Source organism: Neoarius graeffei, chromosome 27 (genome assembly GCF_027579695.1).
Source record: "Neoarius graeffei isolate fNeoGra1 chromosome 27, fNeoGra1.pri, whole genome shotgun sequence".
NCBI classification, from domain to species: Eukaryota; Metazoa; Chordata; class Actinopteri; order Siluriformes; family Ariidae; genus Neoarius; species Neoarius graeffei.
In genome coordinates, this window is record NC_083595.1 from 13,822,651 (window position 1) to 13,843,391 (window position 20,741).

General features: G+C 42.7%; 1 protein-coding gene across 2 annotated transcripts; it reads right to left on the reverse strand.

Moving 5' to 3' along the window:
* Positions 1–210: 210 nt before the first annotated feature.
* On the reverse strand, positions 211–15,466 carry ccnt2b (cyclin T2b). Of its 2 annotated transcripts, XM_060911918.1 has the most exons (9): positions 15,275–15,466; positions 10,428–10,509; positions 10,163–10,291; positions 9,588–9,648; positions 8,409–8,471; positions 8,007–8,052; positions 2,973–3,136; positions 2,552–2,622; positions 211–2,417 (listed from the first exon to the last, which is right to left on the reverse strand). In XM_060911918.1, the coding sequence occupies exons 1-9, from the start codon at positions 15,430–15,432 to the stop codon at positions 1,509–1,511; spliced, it is 1,683 nt and encodes a 560-aa protein (XP_060767901.1). In that variant the 5' UTR covers positions 15,433–15,466; the 3' UTR covers positions 211–1,508. The 2 variants fall into 2 exon arrangements, 1 of the variants encoding a protein (XP_060767901.1); XR_009651775.1 differs by lacking the exons at positions 211–2,417; positions 2,552–2,622 and having other exon boundaries at positions 3,049–3,136; positions 7,686–8,052.
* Between the last annotated feature and the right edge of the window lie 5,275 nt (positions 15,467–20,741).

Here is a 20,741-nt window from a genome sequence, read left to right on the forward strand (position 1 = left end):
AATTTAGAGTATAAGTGATAACCAATACTTCTCAGTTGTACGGTATTCTTTTTTTCCTTTCCAAGTTCAAAATGTGAGATTTCATGGTTGCTGTACATGTCCTGGTGTTTAAAACCCCTCGTGCATGTTTGATTCTTATGATTGGACTTGAGTGTTGGGACAGATTGATTATTCATTATTAAATAAAGAAATAAAAAGACTGACACTGTGTGTCTCAGGGTGGTTTATTAGATTAATCATCCAACATCACCAGATTTTTACTCACATTCCAGGCTCTTACAGAGAACTGCGGCATCCTAAAGAGAACACAAAAGCACTTCACAGCGAAGGAAAAAAACCCTAAACTCTCCTTGAGATCTCAAAATGGAGGTGTGGCACTGAGGCACTGATCTACTGGACCTTTCAGGAATCGGAGGACTAGCATTTTTAAAGGATAAAACCAGACGGATCTTGTATTGCAGTATTAAAAGAGAACCTTTAGCTTTTATTCTTTATAACCCAATGCAACAGTAATGCCTCCTGATTCCTCTTATACTGGGATGGTTTACACACGTTAGGACACTGAACTCCTCCTCGATGTATACCTGTCTGAGGAAGCAATAAGGAAGAATGATGAGATGAGATGAGATTAAGCCTCACCTTGGGCAATTCATATGTATACAATCTGTTAAACTGACTGAAATCATGGCTCTCTTTGACCCTCATTTACGAATAAATAAACGTGATGGTGTGATTTTTGCAGAGAAATGTACAAATCAGTCTCTGCTTATTAGATGATACGTGTGGCCACACCTACCTGACTGACCTAATCAGCTCGCTCAAGGCTTTCAGACTTCCACGATTCGGTTTAAAGGGCTAATGAGGTAGGAGGGCAGGGGAACGCCGACAAACCAAGGAAAAGCCTCTTATAATGTTAAGGCAATGGAAAAGAACTGGACGACTGCCGTCACGCCATTGCTGGAGGTACAAGCAGGAGATTTGAGATGCTAGGGGTTCGCTATAGCCACGATTGCCAACTTTCAACAGTCCCACATCGATATGTTCGTGAATGTCATGTTACACACTGAAGCATCTCCAAACCTGAGCGTTGTGAGAATTAGACGTAGCATTTTAAAAAGAGGGAGGGGGAAATGAGCAAACTGTTATCTGCACCTCCCATAAACAGTCGACGTCTTTTCAAAATTTATCCCTTTGATTAAAAAAAAAAATCAAGTATATAGTACAAACAGACATGTTACAACTCTCCTTTCGTCTCGTTATCAATCGTCCTTCCATTACTACAGCTGTTATAAAAACATTACAGTATTTCACAGGCTGTTTTCACGCAGTAAGCTTTAAAGCTGTGAATACACTGACATACAACCATTTCCTTTTTTGTTTTTTTCAGTGGAACATCATGGTTAAATTAAGAGGTGAATATGAAAGTAACAGACCGTCTGACCCCAACATAAAACAGTTCTAAATTTTTTTTTTTTTTTGCAGTTTTTAATAATCCGGTTATGTGCACTTTAGTAGTTCATGTTGTGTGCATTGAGCAGCGAGTCGAGCATGTTGAACGTGTCTGCGTAGTCCATGTGCTGGCCGTTGAGTAGCAGAGGAGCTGCACTCTCAGTGCTTGGCCCCTCCCCTGGCCTCCTGTCAATCTTCCCCAGCTGGGCGTGGCTGGCAGGAGGCAGGGAGGTGGAGCCAGCATGGCTCTTGGAGGAGCGATGGGCTTTATGGTGGCTGCTGTGTGCATGCGAGTGTGTGTGAGAGTGCGTGAGTGAGTGTGCAGTGTCGTGTTTTGAAGCTCTGTGTTTCTCCCGACCCGAGCGAGGGCTGTGTCTGCTCTTACCGCCGCTCTCCGACATTTTTATCTTCATCTTTAGCTCCTCCTGACTCGCTGCGCCGTTTTCCATGGAGGAAGAGGAGGATGAAGGGTGACGCCGTTTCAGTGAGCCACTCTTCATCTCTCTTTCCTGTCCAGGCTGACCATATTTAACCCGCGCCAATGAAGATGACGACGATGACGATCCTGATGACATCAACACCGCTGATAAAGACGAAGATGAAGCCGAAGCCAGAGCTGCAGTTTCGGGCAGCAGGTGGCTGTGTTTGCGGCGCTGCAGCAGCTCAGCCGCTTGTTTCTCCCTGTACTTTTCAAGGCTCAGTTTGTTGGTGGTCGTGTGTTGCGGCTTGTTGCTCATTGGTACACTCTGTAAGCTTGAGTGGGCGTCGGCCTGGATGTAGGAGGAGCTCGGATTGGCTAGGCCGTTGAGAGTGTCTAATGGAAACAAAGCAGAGGACTCTGGATACATCCCCGCCATCAAATCAGTCTTACTGTCAACCAGCAGGCCTTCCTGGTCTGGGGGCAGGGCCTGAAACGAGCTCACCACTGACTGACCGTCTGTTTTGGACCTTTTGGCAGCTTGATTGGCCTTTAAAAAAAAAAAAAAAAAAGTGTCAACATCCACAAACTCAAGGGACAAATTCAAAATGGTAAAGGATTTATTATCCCTGTGGACAAAATGGACTACACTGATTATAACTCAGATAAAAGATGCTCACATACCCGCCAGTTTCTGATCCTTTTCAACCTGCTGGGCGTCTTCTCCAAAATCTGTAGGAATTCGTGCGTCAACTCTGAACAAGCAGTGGAAACAGAGGGAACGGTCAGTCAGACATGGAGTGCTTGAGTATGACAACGCAAGGCTACTGTATTTAGACAAACATTAGCTAGTTGGAGCTGCTCACTTACAGTTAAACAGAGAGACGACAAAACAAACTGCACGCAGAATAATACATTCTGCGTCTGATGTGACGAGAGAACGCTAAAGCTCGACGACTTGCTGACTTTTTGTTGCGCACTCAAACTCAACGTGGTAAATTAGAAACTTCACTAGAAGAGGAGTTACATCACATACTCGTTTGTTTCCCTTCCTCAGTGTAAATAAGGCTCCTGCAGATGAACAGCTGTATTCTGGAATACTCACGGTCTAGTAGCTGCAGGGTGACTGTTGGATCTAAATACTCCCACCAGTGTTTACCGTCCGATGAGATGGGAATCTCCCAGTTGGACCACTTGCAGGCCAGGTGGATACACACACACGCCACCACTGTGGGTCTGTACTGCAGGCAGAACGTGGTCAGGTGCAGACTGAAGGACACACAAGGACACAAAAATCGGACACTTGGTTATTGTGGGCCTTACATCGTTAAAGCAAAAAAAAAAAAATCAATAAATGTTTGTGCAGATGGTGATATTAAATATAATTTATCTCAGTTGTGGTTGACTGATGAGCTTTTCTAGAGTCACAGGGCTTGAGACCACAGTGAATAAACACACATGACCACAGGGGCTTTTGTAGATACTGTACATGAATAATTGCTGCATAGGATGCTGCTAAAAGCACAAACAGTGAGTGAATAGCACACACTAACGATTTTTATAACAATGGAACAATGAAACTAAATTTAATAGATGTAAAAATATACGAAATGATACAAAATTACTGTTATGGGAACTTACAGATGATGCTTACACACATGCCTATGTCTTTTTCTCCGATGGTGATCAATTAAGCTTGGTTTTAATACACAGTGCTTTGCACAAGTATGTGACGCAAAATGTCCCATAATACTGAAATGGTGTGGGATCAACATAATTTGCAAAATGCCTATCAAGCAAAAATATAGAAAGCTGTGATTGCATCAGTATTCACCCCACTGCAGCGATACCCCTAAAGTAATTCTGGTGCAACCAGTTACCATGAGAAGTTACACAGCTGATGAATGGAGTCAACCAGTGTGCGAATAAAGCGTTGTGTGATCTCAACATAAAATCCACCCAACAAATTTCAGTGGCTGGGTAAAGACGGCACAAGTCAGAGCAGTAACCGAGAGGCCAATGGGAATGCTGAAGGAAGAATGGAAGCATGGTGGTGGTAGCAGCATTACAATACATGCTTTTCAGCAACAAGGACTGGGAAGCTGATCAAGGTTAAAGGCAAGATGGATGGAGCCAAATATCAGGCAATTCTAAAAGATAACCTGTTCCAGACTGCAAGAGACTACCAACCCTAAGCATCGTGCCAAATTTACACTGGAGTGGTTTAGAACCAGGAACCTTAATGTGCTAAGTGGCCCAAAAAGCACAGAATTCTATGAGAAAAGTTGATTATTGTATGACAGCGCTTGAGCAGTTTTGGCAAGGATGATATTAGAATCCAGATGTGCAAAGTTGATCACTGACTTGCAACTGCAATTTCAGCCAAGAGTGGTTCTAACAGGTATTGACCCCGGGGGTATATACTTGCACAATAAATAGGTTCCTGAGTGGTACAACAGAAAAGCGTTTGCCCTGTCACCCAGAGATTGCAAGTTTGAATCCTGATGATACCACAGTCATACAGGAGAGCAAGACAGCAACCTTGGACATTCTCTCCAGTTGGTAAGTACCATGTGATGGGGGCGAGCTGGCTGGTGGTAACTGGCCAAGACCAAATACGGGTGGGGCGGCACGGTGTGTAGTGGTTAGCACTGTCGCCTCACGGTAAGAAGGTCCTGGGTTTGAGCCCAGTGGCTGACGAGGGCCTTTCTGTGTGGAGTTTGCATGTTCTCCCCGTGTCCGCGTGGGTTTCCTCCGGGTGCTCCGGTTTCCCCCACAGTCCAAAGACATGCAGGTTAGGTTAACTGGTGGCTCTAAATTGACCGTAGGTGTGAATGTGAATGGCTGTGTGTCTCTATGTGTCAACCCTGTGATGACCTGGCGACTTGTCCAGGGTGTACCCCGCCTCTCACCCATAGTCAGCTGCGATAGGCTCCAGCTTGCTCGCGACTCTACAGGAGAAGCGGCTACAGATAACGGATGGAAATTCGGGTGGTGAATACTTATGCAATGAACTGCAAATTAATAATCAACGACAGAATCGATATTAAATGAATAATGAACACCGAAAGCAACTCTGTTTTTCTGTTCCTCCATCTGACTGGAGTCTTGGTACATAGCGTGTGCTCCTTAATGCAGCTAGTTAAAAGAAATGCAGAGGGTCGAGCCTACTCGTGTAGAATCACATTTTAATTTGATAGATAAACAATAGCTGATAATTATTCATGTTAGAGCTGCCTTTTTATGCAGTTCATTAGCTGGTGACATTCACTTTACACCGCATGGTGTTTTGTTTGTTTCATTAAAAGCAATTGAGTTCCGACTGCATAAAATTGCTGTCTGACCAATTTACAACACGCATTCAATCGACTGGGACGTTAAACGAAAGCATGTATTCTGCAATTATAAAGCTTGTAAACAGGATTTTTACAAAGACAAGATTTAGGGTGCGCGAGTTAACGGCCCCTGAAGATTATGTGAACAAAGAAGAATTAAATGATCCAGAAAATTGACATGGCAACAGAAAGCGCAATCTCATCTGCAAAGTAAAATCTATACACGCGCACATCTCTTTGTCTTGGCACGTAATTCGAACTCTTTAGTCCAGAGGACTATTTTATGCTCGTTAAATTCTACTTCTAACATTCCTTCCTTGAAGTTAACGTATATACTGGGCAACGTTCATAACCGTGTCGGATTTTCAGACGATCTGAAACTGGAGTAGCTATAGCAGTAATCATCATGCCGATCCTGAACACTGCTCGTCTCCCTCTTCTGCACTGGGCTTCAACCTCTGTTCAAAGTATGAAAGTCAAGGTCTGATCGTTTGTGCAAGTCGCACGCGCTGGGTTTTCCTTCTGATTTTTCCAACTTTCACATCCATTATGCAAAAAACTGTTTAAAGATTTTCACCTTTGCACCAGGGCCAAGACTACTTGTCACTTCATGTTACTTAAAAGGTCACAGGCAACGGTTTTCAATTTATGCACATTTGAAACTTTATGTTAAAAAACCCTCTAATTTTCTTCTGGTCCCAAGAAGTATTGTTAATAAGTAATAATTAAAATAAGTTAGCGCGGATTGCGGCGAATTTCTGTTCGGCGATTTTCGTGACCACTCGGCGCGTGATGTCATTCAAGACAAACAAACCACTTGAGTCCACTTCCGTTTACTCACATTGCCGCTCGGCTTGAGTGCAGATGTGCGTTCAGGAATTTCCAAAGAAAAACCATGCCTTATTGTCATGCAGTGAACCGTAACAACGGGACCGGTTCAGGAAGAAGCTTTTATCTTTTTCCGAGAGAGGAGAAGAGGCGGAGCGAGTGGGTTGGCTTTTTCCAAAAGAGGAGAAGAGGTGGAGCAAGTGGGTTGGCTTTTTCCAGAAGAGAAGAGGCGGAGTGAGTGGGTTGTGCGCGTGAAGACAGAGGATTGTTTTTTTTCTGGAAGAGGAGATGAGGCGGAGAGAGTGGATTGTGGGCGTGAAACAAAATCAAGCAGTCAAAGAAGAAACGGACCAGCAACGCTCAAGCAAAAAGGAGAAGATTGGAGGTAAACATTTTTACATTTGCTTGCAATTGACAAGTCAAGAATCCTGAGGGATCCTGTGCAATCATTGTGGAAATGAGACAAAGGGATATTTCCTCGCTCAGAGCAGGCTATAAATAGTATAATGCCGTGGATGGCAGGCTAATGTGGCCTACCAGCGCACTGTCAAGTAATCGTTACCTATATCCACTAGGGAGGGCGGTTTAATTATTCTTCAAAAGGGCTCTTATTTAGTATTACGATGAAAGTAAGAATTTATCCTAACTACCAGGATAAATCGTTTGGGCGCGAGTCTTGTTGAGGTCCGGGGTCACTGCGATCAGAGTCGGCTGAGTCGCTGTCCGATTCCGAGGCCGCACGGTCAAACCAGTGAGCCACATTCACCAATTGCTTCACAACGGCCATAGGTTCATACATGTATGGTTTCACCTCTTGATATTTAATTTGGAGAGTTCCTACTTCAAAATCGCAATCGCTTTCAGACATTTTACACAACCTCTCACGACCAAAGTCCGTACACGTGTGCTCGGTTCGCAAGTAAACACAGAGCTGCTCCCGGTCTGTTTGCCTTGAATGACGTCACGACGACGGCCCCCTGGCGGTGAAAGTGCACATAAGTGAGATGTAAACAAACCTTCGGAACTCACGCAACCCAGTATATTTTAACCGTTTTATTCAGTTTTAGGGTGCAAATTAGACACCAGGAAGATTGAATTCGCTTTTTTGGTCGTTCTTCTAGACAATAAAGTTGATATTCTACGTTCCACTTCCGACCCTTGCCTATGACCTTTAAGGCTATTTCCTTATCAGGAGTATATCCAGACCGAAATATTGATGTCTGTTGCCAAGAGCTTTGGCTCACAGCGGCATCGTGCCTTACCGTGAAGAATTCCATGCTCTTGTACACGAGACATTATATTGTTATTGGGCCAATGTACAGGATAAAACTATTTTGTGTGCATCCTTAAACTAAATATACCTGGCAAGGGATTATTTTACAGTTAATTTTATTGACAAGAGAAATATGAAAAAAAAATCAAATGGAAATTCATTTAAATGAAAAAAAAAAGACTAAAAAATGATCAGCCTCAGCAAGCACAATGTTAGTATGTTAAAATTAAGATTAAGAAAATCATTACACCTGCATGTTCACTTTAAAAAAAAAAGTTTATTTTTTGCAATTTTTTTTAATAAACTATGCGTTTGGATTTTTTTTTTAGCAACAAGTTTTATTTTGACAAGAAAATAAAGAACTACAAGTTGATTTACTTACCGGCACGGCCTCTAAGTTTACCCCTTTGCAACCCTGAGCTGATATTCAGGCTACCAATTGAGTCATTAGACCTACTGCACTCTGAATCAAGCAATAGTCACGAGCACCTCTACACCTCGCACTGTGCCGTTCAGCCTCCTGTGCCGACATTAGGCCCTTGTACAGTACACCGCACCGCGCCGGGCTTCGAGGGGCCACCCACAGGCGTGCCACCCCATGCCACAGCACGAGAAAGGGCGTCAGCTACAGGGAGGAGAAGCGGGCAGAACGGGAAGCTATAGGGTGCCATGGTAGTGCAACAAATACGGTCAGGGTAACAACCTGTTGGTAGCCATGAAATAGGAGGTCTGGGCCAAGTCCTTGCTCGCTGTGTGGACAGAGACAGACAGAAACATTAGAACAGGAGAGATACTTTCACTGCTTTCAGGCCCAGTGTACAAAAAGAGTGCATCATGTCGCAATACAATCAATTTTTCTTAAACAAACCAAGACCTGAAACTGATTCTGATGCGTTATATGGAACCATGCCCACTGCTTTCAGCCAATAAGAACACTTTTCAGTTTAAGAGTAGCCTCTTATAAATGATTTTTGTTTGAAATGTAATCAAGGCGGGCTGAAGAGAGTTTAAGGTGAAATAATGCACAAAACAAGAGAAAGTGACACAAGAGAGGAGAGAGTGAAGGAGGAAAAAAAAAAGCAATGTTTTGAGTAAAAGATTCTACCTCGCACTAGCTGGGAACATCTCACCACATCTGTGTGTGGATGATCTATTGTAATCTCAAAGCCTGAAACGAAAAAAAGGCATCATTAGACTCATCATAGAGAGAAAACAGGCTGCAAATACGGATTAAATCATGCACAAGCAACTCCAGGTAACATTACAGTCAGCCCAGACAGGAGCATTTCTATGGATATAGAGACTGTATGGATATATTCCAATTCCAGACCAACAAGAGCAGTGGTTCACAACCGGTGAAGTGAAGTGTGCCGTGGAGTTTTGAGGAACCCACTGCGTTTTTATTCAGGCTCATGAAATAGTGTTTTAAATACACACTGCTTCTGAATTCAAATCCTTCGATTACAGGCGGCATGGTGATGGAGTGGTTAGCACTGTCGCCTCACAGCAAGAAGGTTCCGAGTTCGAGCCCAGCGGCTGACGGGGGCCTTTCCGTGTGGAGTTTGTATGTTCTCCCCGTGTCTGCGTGGGTTTCCTCCACAGTCTGAAGACACGTGGTTTGGCTAACGTGGGGCAGCCATGGCCTGAGGTTGGGCTGATGTGCCCTTGAGCATAGCTGCCCACTGCTCTGGATATTTGTGTTCACTGCTTCAGATGGGTTAAATTTCACTGTATGCTTGAGTGTACATGTGACAAATGAAGGCTGCTACTTCTAGGTAGTCACTTACTGACAACTTTTACAATTCTTTAAATCTAAATGGCCTTGAGTCCCATTCTGAGTTGGTCACTAACTGTTGTCAGTTCCACGTTGCGAGTACAAAGGCTCATGGGACTGATAATGTTTAATCTTTGGGCTACAATAGAAATGAGCCACCACAGCCGAGACTCCTGCAGTAATTGCTGATAGGTGTGCATTGTGTATTTATGATCGCCTGTCCGATTATTATTATTATTATTAATACAGTCTGCTGTAGTGCAGTATGGGTCAATTTTAAGTTAGTGTGCCTTAGTCCATAAAAAGCTGAAAGCATCTGTGCTGGAGTCACTACATCATGTGAGTGAAATTAATGTATTAATCGTGATGAGTTAAAAAAAAAAATCAATTTATTGTGTAGAAACTGCAGGACCAATAAGCCATATCCACCAGGCAACCCTTACATTCAGGCAGTGCGTACGTGCACTCTCTCTTTCTCTCTATCACACACCCCTCTATCTGTAGACTCACCGAGTGTTTGCAGCACTATGGTTTCTAGAAGCACCAGCTCTTGTGCTTGTTGGAGGTATGTCTGTGGACCAACACACACACAATCATCATTTTACACACTCAGATATATAAATCTCACACAGCTGAACAAAGCTCAAGCACACATTTGCGCTCATATGAGCACCAGTGCGTTTTATGTGCGATAACAAGCAGCCTTTATCTATTAGCCATTAATTACCCAATAAAACTCAAGCGACACCCGTCACCTTTGTAACTCCAGCTCAGTTTTGTTGAGTCATTTGCTGTGCGAATGCTCAGTGACTCAGCTTCTATCAAGAGGCTTAAAGGGAACATCCCCGAAAGTTCATCAGTCAAGTAGGATATAAACGCCGTCATTCATTTCAGTAATGGATTGATCTACATCGCTGTACCTAACTCAAGGGTCATGTTAGTGGTAACACATTCACTCAAGTCACATTCTTTTATTGATATTAAAAACATAAAAAGATATGTGTAGTAACACAATGGACTAAATTCACTCTTTAAACTCTCGTCTGTATTTTTAAATGTTAGTACGACTGATGCTGCACACTCACATTGCTATTGGTGTCCAGTGGAGGTTCTTGCGGATTAAGACAGGCGTGTGCCACTTTAATGACGTGTTCAAGTTTCCGGGGTTGCTCTTCCACTTTAGCAGCTAAAAATAGAGTGGTGGGAGAGATAATCTACAGGAAACAGGAACAGCGTGTCAGCTCAATACGTGGCCAGTCCATGACTCATGAATAAAAGGCATTAAAATGACAGGACCTGCAAAAACTCCCTTGGTGTTAATCATCAGAGCAACATACTCCAAGTACTCACGTTTCGATGGAACTTTGTGAAGGAGTTTAGCATATAAAATCGGTGCATATAGACAATGGCAGTGTTGATTGTAAGCTGGGAGCTGAAAAGGCAACGCTAAGGAAAATAAAGCATTTAAGAACACCAGAGAGGAGCACGGATGTTAGCTTTAGCTACATCAAACGTAAGAACATAAGGGCAGAACACTAAAATACTACAAGTGGCTATTTCATACGCCATGTTAATACAGAGGCGTTTGTGATTCGACCACAGTTACTGTTCTGTTAGGGTTGTCATGTTAATCGCTATGTCCACACAACTACCTCACTGTACACGTGACAAGAAAATTAACTGGATGTGTCCGTCAGTCATAAATGATACCACTGCAAAGGGCCGGAAATAAAAATTTAACATTCCGTTTAAAGTTTCTTTCTGTGACATATCAGCAAAAGTTATGCCGCTATGAATGTTGAAAAGTCAGGCTAATCTTGGTCAACTGTTCTCCATTAATATAAAAAAGAAAATTAATTAATGTAAAAAAAGGGATCAGAGAAAGTGGAACCACTTTCCAAGTAACAAACCCTTTTAATTATTATAACTTAAACCTCTGGACATTCATCACTAATTAATTAAGAAATAAAAACTTAGCACGAACCAAAAAACGGCCATCACAGTGTCCAGGGGCGGAGCCCTGTTAGGGGGTCTGGGGGACTTTGTCCCCCTGAAGCTGGCAGACTTTGGGCTTTTTTGACAGTGAAACTGGCCAATAAACAGATAGGAATTGTTAAAATAACTTTACAAAAAGTTAACACATTCTTACTGTACATATCTTTATTGTCAATGTGAGACTCATTTGACATTTCAGTTAAGACTGATGCGCCTGTTGCGCATCCCTGAATTAATTATATTTTTTGGTGCGTGAGAAAAATAAATGAACTTCCATGCATAAGCAAAATACCAATTACAATAAATGCATACATTTTTTACTATACACATAATGTTAATTGGGTGAAACCACTTCAATCCATGCACGAGCTGGTGCGCGTGCCTGAGACTGGCACTACAAAGCCACCCCAGCCTCCGTAGTTCGGGTCCTTTGACCCAGGAACCCAGAAGTCCTGCAGTAAACAACCACAGTGAAACAACGGGAAAATGCAGCTCTCGCCTACACAATCACAGATACATAAAATAAAAGACCTGAACTTAACTAATGTGCGTGTGTGCGCTGTTATATGATTACTGTAACTGTGTACGGTCAGAAAAGATGACTGAAAAGCGTAACCGTTGCACAATGACGCTCCAAACACCCGCAAAGTGTCATGGCTCAGGTGGATAAGGCGCCACACCATAAATCCGGGGACCCGGGTTCGATTCCGACCCGAGGTCATTTCCCGATCCCTCCCCGTCTCTACACTGTCCTATCCAATAAAGGTGAAAAAAGCCCAAAAAATATCTTAAAAAAAAAAAGTAAAGCGTACAGCGGAAATCAAAGTGACCAACATCTGCCAACGTTGTCAAAAGACACACGTGCGCTCGCCCTCTTTCGAATGCTGATGTAATCAAGCCGCAAGTTTTCCATGTCCGAAATCGCTGCCTACTCACTATATAGTGAGGACGCCAGTTTGTAGTGCTGTCCGAAACCTTAGTGAGGATTATTTACACCTTATATAGTGCACTCAAAGTATCCCACAATGCATCACGAAAAGTAGTATACAACAACTGTCACTAACCAAAGCAATATATCCCATCATGCATTGCAGTCACACTGAAAGAAATCAAATTAAAAGTCTCAAATTTGATTTAATAAAAGGCAGCGAAGAAAAAAGTATTCAGCTTTGATTTAAAACAACTGAAAGACGCAGGTACTTTGTATTGATTAACGTGGGAAATACGATCTGGCACGTTTTAATTGTGCGACAGTAATGACGTAAATACCAGCGCGATGGAGTACTGTCTGAAAGCTGGTTTTTTTTTTTGCATTTAACCAATGGCTCGAAGTCGTACGGAATAATCTCCATCACTGATGAAGCTGGCAAATCTCAAAATTAACCTACAGTGGAATGATATGGCTGCTTTGTAAATGGCGTTCAAAATGGTGGCGCCGACACTTCACGTTTGAAGTCTTGCACAAGTCTCGTGAAGATCACGCGGACAAACGACACCTGCCATGGACCAAACGGACTACATTCGACATGGCTAAAGGCCGATGAGTGTAATATACAGTAACATGCCAATACGAGTCACGATATAAGGTTAATAAAACCGAAAATGTAATTGAATAACACGTTAAGAAATAAAGCAAGTTTAAAAATGACTTCAGGTCGCCTTTCAGTCACAGCAGTGCATGTGATCCAAGCCCGCTCAGCAGCAGTGAGCCAGGTGATCAGTGACCGGACGACCTGATTTTCACAGACCAACTCACTGCGGACTTTCAAAACACAAATTAAAAGCTTTCACCTGAAGATCCTTACTCGAATAGTTCTCATCCTGTGGGTCAGACCATTCGAGTAAGGATCTTCAGGCGAAAGCTTTTAATTCGCATTTTGAACGTCTTTATCAAACACACAGAACACGGCACTGCTGACCAAAACCTGTGCGTGTTCAAACTGCCATGTACAGTAGTGTGCTAGTTTGCAGCACTTGGCCCTTCCTCTCCCTGACCAATCAACACTACAGATGAAAGAGGAAAAGCCCTTTCAAAGAAAGAGCAATAAAAATCAGGCGCTCTTTTTTAAATATATTTTCGTTTCCTTTGAGTTTGTCATTTACACAAGAATATGCAAAGAGACTTTATACAAAGATTCCCTCATACTTTTAAATAATCCTTTAACAGCGTGAAATTCTAGACGACTATTCCTAAAAGGTCATCATACCGTGGACATTTCAAACCCAAACCCCACAATACTTTACATGTTCAAACCAATGTGAAAAACTCTACTTTTTCCTGAAGTGGTCCTTCTGTCCATATTTAATTCTACAAACAAAGAATTAGCTGCGTTGCTAGCTAGTTAACGCTAATTCCCTCAGACTAGCTAAGTGACACCAGCATTACACCGTCCACTAATGAGCTAGCAAGATATATAGATATTTAATTAGCTCCTTGATGAAATTATTTCACGATAATATAAGATATTAATATTTAAAAAACACCTCAACTCCTCTAGCAAGTCAGTGGTTCTAGCCGAACTGCTTTATACTGTAATTCCCAATAGTGTTGTGACGTTCGCGAACGAACCGATTCTTTTGAACGGCTCCTAGGCATGAACGATGAGAACCGAGTCTCGAGCTGGGGGAGCCGTTCTTTCTGTCGTTCTTTTTCTGTACTGTGTTTCAGATGAAAAAGCTTTTGCCCAAGGACAAGAAGTAGGCTAAACAGCATTTGCCTTTTATTTATTCAAGTTTTATCTGTTTGCCTAATAGTTCAAATTGTTTTGTATATAGTTTATAATGTTGTTGTGTGATATTAATGATAATATTGTGGGAAAACTACTTTGCACGGACGTTCATTTAATTTATTCTATCGTCATTTTGTTTGTTCTATTTTTGTGTATTTTATTTATTTATCTGTTTGTCTAGTATCTATTTTTCTAATATATTTTTTGCATTAATAGTTTGTTTTTCCTATTAAAATAATCTTGTGTTCTTGTTATAACTATTTATCTGACTGTTTAGTTGTATCTATTTTTGTTACAATTTCATTATTTTTAATATAGAAAGTTTGTTTTTTTTCTATTAAAATGTTCTTGTGTGATAACTAGTTCTTGTTATATTTATTGTAGTTGTATCTATTTTGTATCTCAGACTTAAATATTTTTGTAAAACAAGTGTTTTTCTACAAAAAACATTCTTGCGTTCTTGATAAATGTTCTTGAGTGGGTTCTTTTTTGTTTTTTTACAGAAAAGCCGTTCTGCATGGACATTCATTGAAGCCCTCATTGTTTTTTAATGGTTATTTATGAGCGTTTAGGGGTTACAATAATCTAGGTTGTATAGGTCTAGGTTGCTTTATATAAAAGGTATGTCCAGAAATATTGATGTCACTGTCTAAGCAGAGGGATCTGGCTTCTTTAGACGCTGTCTTCTTAAAACTGAATAAATATTTAAAAAGAGCCAAATGAGCCAGTCTTTTGAACGGCTCTTTTCAAAGAACGGATCACAAAGATGCGGATCCCATCAAAGAGCCATAAATCCCATCTCTAATTCCCAGCCGTTTTCACACCAACACCCTTTTAGCTCATGCTGGCCTTCAATCCACCAATTAGGACGTGGCACGGCATTACGTCACGACCAAAGTATTAAGTCATGAGTCATTCGACAACGAGTCGGCTCCTTTTGGTGAACCGATTCGGGTTTGTTTGTGTATATGGACTCAACGCCGTTTTAAGGATCTAAACTGCTCGTAATGTGAATGGTGAGCCGGTGTTTAACTATAAAACAAGATAAATAAGGCACGATTCCATTATTGCAGAGATGCGTATTATATTTTGAATGAATCGGATCTCATCAGTCAACCGACTCACTGAAAAGATCCGGAATTCCGATCACCGTAGCCTTTTCCAGAGCAGGGGGCGATATTTCTAGAAATACAGGTGGGGAAAAAATATGCCGTCGCACGAGCTAGCTTAGCTTAACTTAGCTTCCCCACTTACTTCCTCCCTCCCTCCCTCCCTTTGTATCACACTTTACAACTCAATTCACATATTTAAGCATTTACACGATAAAATAGGGATAAATATTCCACAGTAGATGGTCTAAGGACACTTCGAGCTGTAAAAGACCGGTTTACGTTCCACAACAGGCGCACATTCGGGGAAAATAACGCGAACTAATCACACCTCGGCCCTGCTGGGCTTCAGCTAAAAGGATACACGTTAAGCCGCTGGCCCATGTCCTGGATCAGGTTGGCAGCTTGCTGTCGGTAAGATAATTCCCGGTCCGGTTCGATTCCGCAGCGGCGAGACGGCGTGTTTTCGATCTGTTCCCGGGTGAAGAGCCATTTCGTGGAGCCTCGCAGCACCATCGCCATGTTCGTCCCGACGCCGCTCACCTACTTCCGGTGACGTCATCGTCATAGCCGGAACTTTTCTCTGTCTTTCGTCTCACTGCCACCTAGCGGCCGGAGATAAAAACAGCAGCACGTGTGAGGACTTCAGTACAGTATGAAACATGCACATTACTGAAAATTACTTTTTTTTTAAAAATCATAAATAAAAACCTCTTCGTGGTTTTGAAGTAACAAAACAATCCCCATATATTTATATATCTTCTTCTTCTTCTGGCTGCTCCCAATTAGGGGTCGCCACAGCGGATCTTTCGTCTCCATCGCTCCCTGTCTTCCGCATCCTTCTCTGCCACTTTCATGTCCTCTCTCACCACATCCATGCATCTCCTCTTTGGCCTTCCTCGTTTTCGTGTGCCTGGCAGCTCTATCCTCAACATTCTCCTTCCAACATGCTCTGCATCTCTTCTCAGGATGTGCCCAAACCATCTCAGTCTCATCTCTCTTAGCTTAATTCCCAAGCTCTCCACATGTGCTGTTTCTCATCCTGTCCAACCTCCCATCACAAACCTTAACATCCTCAACTCCGCCACCTCCAACTTTGCCTCCTGTCTCTTCGTTAAGGGTACGGTCTCCAATCCATACATCACAGCTGCTCTCACTACTGTCTTACACATCTTACCTTTCACTTTTGCTGGGACTTTCCTATCACAAATGACTCTCGAAATCCTTCTCCAACTGCTCCACCCTGCCTGCACTCTCTTTCTCACCTCACTATCGCAGCCCCACTGCACAGTTGACCCCAGGTACTTGAATTCACCAGCTTTCTTTACGTCTACTCCTTGCATCTTCACTACACTCTCATCCCCATTCTCATTGATGCACATGTATTCTGTTTTGTTACTGCTCACCTTCATTCCTCTTCGTTCCAATGCATACCTCCATCTCTCCAAACCCAACTCAACCTCCTTTCTACTTTCGCCACATATCACAATATCATCCGTAAACATCATGTACCATGGTGACTCTTGCCTCACTTTGTCCGTCAAGCTATCTGGCACTATCATGAAGTGCTTCGAGAGACTAGTTCTGACTAGTTCTTCAGCACATCAAGGACCATCTCCCCCCAGACTTCGACCCCTACCAGTTCGCATATCGCACAAACAGATCCACAGAGGACGCCATAGCGCTCCACTCTGCGCTAAATCACCTGGAGCAGCAGCAGAGCTACGTCCGCATACTCTTTGTGGATTACAGTTCAGCTTTTAATACAATAATCCCGGACATCCTTATTAGAAAACTGGACACTCTCTGCCTCCCCCCTCTCACATGTGCCTGGTTAAAGGACTTTCTTACTAACCAGCCCCAGACTGTGAGACTTGGCCCCCACTTCTCCTCCACCCGCACGTTGAGCACCAGCTCTCCACAGGGCTGTGTGCTGAGCCCCCTCCTGTACTGCCTCTCCACCCACGATTGTAGTTCGACCCACAACAACAACCTCGTTGTCAAGTTTGCTGACGACACCACAGTGGTCGGACTCATCTCGAAAGGAGACGAGGCAGCCTACAGAGAGGAGGTCCTGAAGTTGGCAGCCTGGTGTTCAGAAAATAACCTCGCTCTGAACACCAAGAAAACCAAAGAGCTCATTGTTGACTTCAGGAAGCACAGCACCGACCTAGCCCCCCTCTACATCAACAACGTGTATGTGGAGAGGGTCCACACCTTCCGGTTTCTCGGCGTCCTCATCTCCACCGACATTTCCTGGTCAGTAAACATCACAGCAGTTATTAAGAAGGCTCAGCAGTGGCTACACTTCCTGAGAGTCCTCAGGAAGTACAACCTAAACTCCAACCTGCTGCTGACCTTCTACCACTCATCCATCGAGAGCCTGCTGACGTACTGTATTACAGTATGGTACGGCAGCTGCACTGCTGTAGACAGGGAGAGGCTCCAGAGGGTAGTAAAGGCAGCACAGAAGATCATTGGCTGCCCTCTCCCCTCCCTGATGGACATTTACACCTCCCGCTGCCTTAGCAGAGCTAAAAACATTATCAAGGACAGCTCCCACCCTGGCTTTGATCTGTTCGACCTGTTGCCCTCAGGTAGGCGCTACAGGTGCATCAGGACAAAGACAAACCGATTCAAAAACAGCTTCTTTCCAAAAGCCATAACCGCACTGAACTTGGATATGCTCTGACTTTATAGTCTATTTATTTTAATATGTGACTCTCCTCGTGCAATAATTTATAATGTGCAGTACTTTATAAGGGACTATCTATGTGCAATACTTTTATAATGTGCAATACCTCACTCCATAATGTGAAACACAACACATTCACCTCACCTCAGGACTGTGCACCTTACGTACAGCACATGCACCTCAGGACTGTGCACCTTACACACAACACATACACCTCAGGACTGTGCACCTTACACACACCTCAAGTCTGTGCACCTACCTTACCTTGCAATACTTCATAAATGTGTAATATTTTATTTTATAATGTGAATCTCTCGTGCAATAATTTATAATGTGAATCTCTCGTGCAATAATTTATAATGTGACTCTCTCTGTGCAATAATTTATATGTGCAATGAGCAATACCTCACTCCATAATGTGTAACACCTCAGGACTGTGCACCTTACCCCCCTTACACACTCCCCCCCCTTTTTTCTCCCCCCTTCCTCTCTCTCTCTCTCTCTCTCTCACTCTACACGCTGTTTTGCACTGTTATTGGAGATGCTTTAATCTCATTGTACATGTGTATAGTGACAATAAAGGCATTCTATTCTATTCTACTATGGCAAACAAGAAAGGACTCAAAGCAGATCCTTGATGGAGTCCCACCTTCACCTTGAACCATTCAGTTGTACCAACTGCACACCTCACTGCTGTTTCACTGTTCTCATCCATGTCTTGCACCACTCTAGTATACTTCTCATTCACTCCACTCTATCTCATATACAACCCCGATTCCAAAAAAGTTGGGACAAAGTACAAATTGTAAATAAAAACGGAATGCAATAATTTACAAATCTCAAAAACTGATATTGTATTCACAATAGAACATAGACAACATATCAAATGTCGAAAGTGAGACATTTTGAAATTTCATGCCAAATATTGGCTCATTTGAAATTTCATGACAGCAACACATCTCAAAAAAGTTGGGACAGGGGCAATAAGAGGCTGGAAAAGTTAAAGGTACAAAAAAGGAACAGCTGGAGGACCAAATTGCAACTCATTAGGTCAATTGGCAATAGGTCATTAACATGACTGGGTATAAAAAGAGCATCTTGGAGTGGCAACGGCTCTCAGAAGTAAAGATGGGAAGAGGATCACCAATCCCCCTAATTCTGCGCCGACAAATAGTGGAGCAATATCAGAAAGGAGTTCGACAGTGTAAAATTGCAAAGAGTTTGAACATATCATCATCTACAGTGCATAATATCATCAAAAGATTCAGAGAATCTGGAAGAATCTCTGTGCGTAAGGGTCAAGGCCGGAAAACCATACTGGGTGCCCGTGATCTTCGGGCCCTTAGACGGCACTGCATCACATACAGGCATGCTTCTGTATTGGAAATCACAAAATGGGCTCAGGAATATTTCCAGAGAACATTATCTGTGAACACAATTCACCGTGCCATCCGCCGTTGCCAGCTAAAACTCTATAGTTCAAAGAAGAAGCCGTATCTAAACGTGATCCAGAAGCGCAGACGTCTTCTCTGGGCCAAGGCTCATTTAAAATGGACTGTGGCAAAGTGGAAAACTGTTCTGTGGTCAGACGAATCAAAATTTGAAGTTCTTTATGGAAATTAGGGACGCCGTGTCATTCGGACTAAAGAGGAGAAGGACAACCCAAGTTGTTATCAGTGCTCAGTTCAGAAGCCTGCATCTCTGATGGTATGGGGTTGCATTAGTGCGTGTGGGATGGGCAGCTTACACATCTGGAAAGACACCATCAATGCTGAAAGGTATATCCAGGTTCTAGAGCAACATATGCTCCCATCCAGACGACGTCTCTTTCAGGGAAGACCTTGCATTTTCCAACATGACAATGCCAAACCACATACTGCATCAATTACAGCATCATGGCTGCGTAGAAGAAGGGTCCGGGTACTGAACTGGCCAGCCTGCAGTCCAGATCTTTCACCCATAGAAAACATTTGGCGCATCATAAAACGGAAGATACGACAAAAAAAGACCTAAGACAGTTGAGCAACTAGAATCCTACATTAGACAAGAATGGGTTAACATTCCTATCCCTACACTTGAGCAACTTGTCTCCTCAGTCCCCAGACGTTTACAGACTGTTGTAAAGAGAAAAGGGGATGTCTCACAGTGGGAAACATGGCCTTGTCCCAACTTTTTTGAGATGTGTTGTTGTCATGAAATTTAAAATCACCTAATTTTTCTCTTTAAATGAGAAATTTCACATTTTCTCAGTTTAAACATTTGATATGTCATCTATGTTCTATTCTGAATAAAATATGGAATTTTGAAACTTCCACATCATTGCATTCCGTTTTTATTTACAATTTGTACTTTGTCTCAACTTTTTTGGAATCGGGGTTGTAATACCATAACTCATCTCTCGGCACTCTATCGTATGCCTTTTCCAGGTCTACAAACACACAATGTAGCTTTCTCTGGCCTTCCCTGTACTTCTCCATGGACATTCTTAAAGCAAAAATTGCATCCGACGTGCTCTTCCTTGGCATAAACCCGTATTGCTGTTCTCAGATTGCTACCTCTCTTCTCAATCTCGCCTCCAATACCCTTTCCCATAACTTCATGGTGTGGCTCATCAATTTTATCCATCTGTAATTACTGCAGCTCTGTACATCTCCCTTATTCTTGTATATTGGGACTAGCACACTCTTTCTCCATTCATTCAGCATTTTCTCATTCTCTAGGATCTTATTAAACAATCTCGTTAGGAACTCCACAGCCGTCTCACCCAAACATCTCCAAGCCTCAATCGGGATACCATCTGGTCCGACTGCTTTCTCAGTCTTCATTCTTTTCATGGCTGCCCTCACCTCATCCTTACTAACCAACTCTGCTTCCTGATTTGCTGCCTCCAATGAATCTGACCTTTTCTCTCTTGGATTCTCCTTATTTAATAAATCCTCAAAGTACTCTTTCCACTTTCTTAATACACTCTCTTTGTTTGTCAGCACATTTCCATTTACATCTTTCATCACTGTTACCTGCTGTACATCCCTCGCTTCCCTGTTTCTCTGCCTAGCTAGTCTGTACAGGTCTTTCTCTCCTTCTTTGGTCTCCAGTCTTTCGTACAACTCCTGGTATGCATCTGCTTTCGCCTTCG

Excerpts from the sequence above, each read along its gene's own strand:
- ccnt2b (XM_060911918.1), bottom strand. The coding sequence starts at position 15,432 with ATGGCGATGGTGCTGCGAGGCTCCACGAAATGGCTCTTCACCCGGGAA. Across the intron at positions 9,649-10,162 it reads CACTGGACACCAATAGCAAT|ACATACCTCCAACAAGCACA; the intron begins GTGAGTGTGCAG and ends GTTGGTCCACAG. Across the intron at positions 8,053-8,408 it reads ATGTTCCCAGCTAGTGCGAG|CGAGCAAGGACTTGGCCCAG; the intron begins GTAGAATCTTTT and ends CTGTCCACACAG.